This window comes from Physeter macrocephalus, chromosome 14 (genome assembly GCF_002837175.3).
Source record: "Physeter macrocephalus isolate SW-GA chromosome 14, ASM283717v5, whole genome shotgun sequence".
NCBI classification, from domain to species: domain Eukaryota; kingdom Metazoa; phylum Chordata; class Mammalia; order Artiodactyla; family Physeteridae; genus Physeter; species Physeter macrocephalus.
Window position 1 is genome coordinate 45741932 of NC_041227.1, and position 4422 is coordinate 45746353.

The 4422-nt window shown below is 44.9% G+C and overlaps 1 protein-coding gene across 1 annotated transcript in view; it reads left to right on the top strand.

Moving 5' to 3' along the window:
* The first annotated feature begins 1288 nt into the window (after positions 1-1288).
* The window catches only part of RBBP9 (RB binding protein 9, serine hydrolase), a 9629-nt gene continuing 6495 nt past the window's right edge, over positions 1289-4422 (top strand). Inside the window, exons 1-3 of the mRNA XM_007114750.4 lie at positions 1289-1397; positions 2558-2600; positions 3346-3451. Of these exons, the coding sequence (XP_007114812.1) occupies positions 1299-1397; positions 2558-2600; positions 3346-3451 (248 nt within the window). The 5' untranslated portion in view covers positions 1289-1298. The remainder of the gene's footprint in view (positions 1398-2557; positions 2601-3345; positions 3452-4422) is intronic.

Sequence of the window (4422 nt, forward strand, 5' to 3'; positions counted from 1 at the left end):
AAATGAGTAACTTGCCAAAATGTTTGAAGTCCTCACCTTAAAAACCATCCTCAGCTAAAGACAAAAGAGGATATTGAGGGTGGGGAGTCAGTTATGGGAAGTCACCAGGAAAAGCGCAGTAAACAAGGGTAAGGTTGTTGAGCAGATTTAAGTCACTGCCTTCTCCACTGATAACTTCATAGAGATGTGGTCATCCTCTTCCTAGTACAGAGAGGGAGACAACCTACAAGTGGAGATTTCCGTTACAAATGTAAATGTGTCTTACAAAAGGATAATTCCTACTTGGCTAAGAGTTTTTTCCACATCTGCTGTTTCTTAGAAAATAACCAGCTTAAAATAATTAATATGGCAAGAGGCAATGAGAACAAATCTTCTTTAAAAGATGTAATAATCGAATTTGTTAGAACTTTCTAAAGTTAGTTAGTAAACCATTTCACACTCTTACAACAAGAGGTGAAGGAAGACCTTTGCGATTACAGCCATGAAGGCATACAGATGCACAAACACATAGAGAGTGTAAAACAAAGAATGTTGTCTGCCATCCAGTTCTATAGGGATCAAGTCATGAGCCACTGCAGCCGCTGACCTACAACACACGCTGAAAGGAATTAAGTACCAAAACCAGGATGAACCATTCACTGTTTTGGATATACGGACCCCTAGATATGCTAGTGAACACAGGTTCATGTGCCTGACGCAGAGCGAGGCCAAACAATATTGAAACGTCAGAGTTTAGGGCAGAGAAAGGTTTATTGAAGGGCTGTGCAAGGTAATGGGTGGCTCATGCCCCCCCAAAACCCGGAAATGCCCCGAAGGGTTTCAGCAAAGCTTTTCTTTTTTTTTTTTTTTTTAAGAACTAGTGTTTGAGTCCTAATTTTCTTTTTGTTTTTTGTTTTGTTTTTTGCCATGCCGCGCTGGTATTGACCGTTATTGGCTGATATTGACTATTCTATTAAGAACTATTTTGAAATCAGGAGTCCTCAAAGAAAACGGCTGTGTTCTGCTTGTTTGAAACTAAAACATACTTTTCTATACATATATCAGTTAGTCTAGGTAAGAGATAACACATTCTGGGCATGTCACAGACTGTCCCAAATAAGGGGGGGAAATGGAAGCGCCAGTAAGAGGCAAGTGAGCTGCTGGAAACCCGCAAGGTTTGTCTGCGGCTGTCCTGCGCGATAGGGAAGCAGAAGCTCAGTGAGTGCGCTCTTGGCGCCCCGGAACTACAATTCCCATAATGTCACGGGCAGGTTCCGCGGTCGCGCACGCGCTCTGAGCGCCTCAGGTCGGCTGCATTCATGGCGGCCCCGTGCAGGGCGGTGATCGTCCCTGGGAACGGGGTCGGGGATGTGGCCACCCACGGCTGGTACGGCTGGGTGAAGAGGGGGCTGGAGCAGGTAGGAGACGCGCCTCGCTGCACTGGGAGGTCGGCCTGGCGCGGGAGAGGCCGGAGGGCTCCCCGCTTCCACCCCCTTGTGCAGAGCCCTGCTGGGAACCCCGTCTTAGACTCTACAAGCAGTGGAGGAAGTTCGGCTGTTGAAACAGCCAGGAGGGCCCGTCTCAGGTCTCAAGAGGACAAGCTCCACCTCTAGAAACTGGAGACCGAGCCCGCTCCCCGTATCTCCTGCGGGTTCAGATCTGAGAGTCCCAGATAATTCTACATCTGTCTTCTCTGCTCTGTCTCGGATTTTTAAACATTTTAATATGTAATATTGATATTTACAAAGGATGTACGTACATTATGAAGCATAATGTAACCAATACTTGAGGGTCCCTCACCAAACTGAAATCTAGAACATTATCAGTACCTTCAGAGCCACCTGTATGTCCCTGCATCCCGTTTCCCTGCCATATGAAATTTTAAAAATTCGTTTCGCTTTTAAAAATTAATTAAAAAATGAATGTACTTTTCAACTTATGTATGTATCCTTTAAGCAATATATTGTTAAATTTGGCCTCTTTGTGAGCTTTATAAAAATGGCATCTAACTGCCGCTGTCTTGTGCATCTTGATTTTTTTTTAAACCTTCTTCCATAACTAGGCAATAAGACTGTTTCCTGAGTTGCCAACCTCTAGAGCTCTAGAGTGGGTATCTAGAATAAAATTTCAGGCTTGTGGCTGAGAGCCGTGGCTAGAGCTACAAACCAAAAGGTCAGGGCTGCAGCGTCCAAGAGGATTGGATCTCCAACTTTCTGTACCACGTTTACGTACCACATTTTACCTACTCCCTGGAGCATAGCCTGATTGGCTCCAGATCAGTTTGTCTAGAATCTGTTATGCCCTCTCTATATGTATATACCAGCAGTGAGAAATGTACATGTGCAGTTGCACATATGAAGAGATCTGCAGAGCTGGCTAGATAAGAGAACTACAGACAGATGGAGTTTATGAGGAGGGATTGTATATTCATATGTACACTTACCCCACTTCATTTCATGATATAAACAACTACTTATTGAATTGATAAAGCTCATATCAGATGTCTTATTTCTTATTAGCAAAGTATTGTTGTAATTAAGCTCTTTATTATAGCTTTTTTCTCCCCCTCATATCGTAGATACCTGGTTTCCAGTGTTTGGCTAAAAACATGCCTGACCCAAGTAAGTTTTTAAAATGTGTCTTTAAAAATCCTCCTCTTGTTGGGTTTTGATCTTTTCATTTTGCGGTAGAGAAGAGGAATATCCTAGCAGAGAAGCCTAAGGGAATACGTACCTCAGAGTGAATGATGGCAAGTATTTGGGGGAGGAGGGTGCAAACCAAAAAAACATGATAGAAAATTCTAGTAAGGATCAAGAAGAGCACCTGGGCTCGGAAGAATTTAATTTTCAACTTTGTAAGCAACGGATTTTCCCTTCTATAAGTCAAATATTTTCAGGAAAAATTTATGGGTGTTTCATTTGAGGCAGAGGTATGACAAAACTTACAGCATCTCTATGAGATCCTAATATTAGAAAATGTAACGTGGCCACTTTTGTTCTGAGTGCCTATGACTTGTCTCAGGAATTTCCTTTTTGGGAAGAAAGAATATGAACTTGAGAGACAATATTGTCAAGAGGATTTTTGTTTTTAAGTTGGAAAGTTTACATTAAACTTCAGAGTTATATTTTATTTCCTTAGTATTTCCTTTCAAGAAAATGCTAAAAAATAAAAACAAAACTATTTACCAAAACTACAGATTTGAGTCTTTCAGACAGCAACACATAAAACTTTGGCCCTGTTAAAACAGCCCCATCCCCCATTGTGATCCTGCGGTTTGCTGAATGGTCCTCTGTTAGAAAGGTGGGCAGCGTTGGACTGAGACTGTCCCTGTTGAGTGACGGACTCTTTCTTTTCCCTGAACCTTAGTCACAGCTCGAGAGAGCATCTGGCTGCCCTTCATGGAGACGGAGCTGCACTGTGACGAGGAGACCATCATCATAGGCCACAGTTCTGGGGCCATTGCAGCCATGAGGTGTGGTCCTTATTGAATTATCACCATCCTCCCTACCCCTGTGGGCTCCAGTCAAGCTTGCTTGGGAAATACTTTGTGCACATCTTAAGTTTACACTGCAGAGGAGACAGTGAATGGTAACATGATCTGTACTAATTCCTTCCTGGTTTGGTTAGTGGATTAAAAAGATACTTTGCTCTTAGTGGGATACAGTGACCCTTTTAAAACACAAGTGCCTCCAAACCCCCGCAGCTCCCATCACCCTCAGAAGAACTTCTCGGCCTTCAAGCCCCCCGCCCCCCGTGTCATCTCCGCCATCTCCCCTTCGCTGCCCCCAGCCTGGTTTGCAGACCTCAGTGCAGTTCCTTGAACACGCCGAGCATGTGCCTTCCTTAGGCCTGTGCTTGCTGCTGTTCTACCTGGACTCTCTGTCCCCAGGCATCTGCATGGCCTTCTCTCTAGGTCTCTGCTCCACCTCCCCTTTCAGTGAGGCCTTCTGTAATCACTCCACATGAAACAGCAGCCTCACCCCACTGAATCCTACCCCCTTTATATCTTATGACCCCCTTATTATTTGTAGCACTTTTCACCACCTGACATCCTATTCATTTCTTGTCTGTCTCCTGCCAGTCGAATGTAAGCTCCATGAGGGTGGGGCTTTGTTCACTCTGACACGAAACCCCGGTGCCTGGCAGAGTATCTGGCATATGGTAGGCGCTGCTAACTCCCCGTTGGAGGGTGGAGGCTGTTACCCGCACCGCCCTCCACCCCCCTCCCCCCTGGCCAGCCCCAGCCCCCAGGGGTCATGGGCGCCTCCCTGCTTCTCCCCATTAGAACGCCACCCTGCAGGCTTATAAGGCTTGGAGTGTAAGGGTGGAGCTGGCTGAATAGCCTGTTTGGGTTGGGTTTCCTCTGTATTTGCGAGGCTAGATGACAAAGGATTATGGGTTTTTTTGGTTTTTAAAAATAATTAATTAATTTTTGGCTGCGTT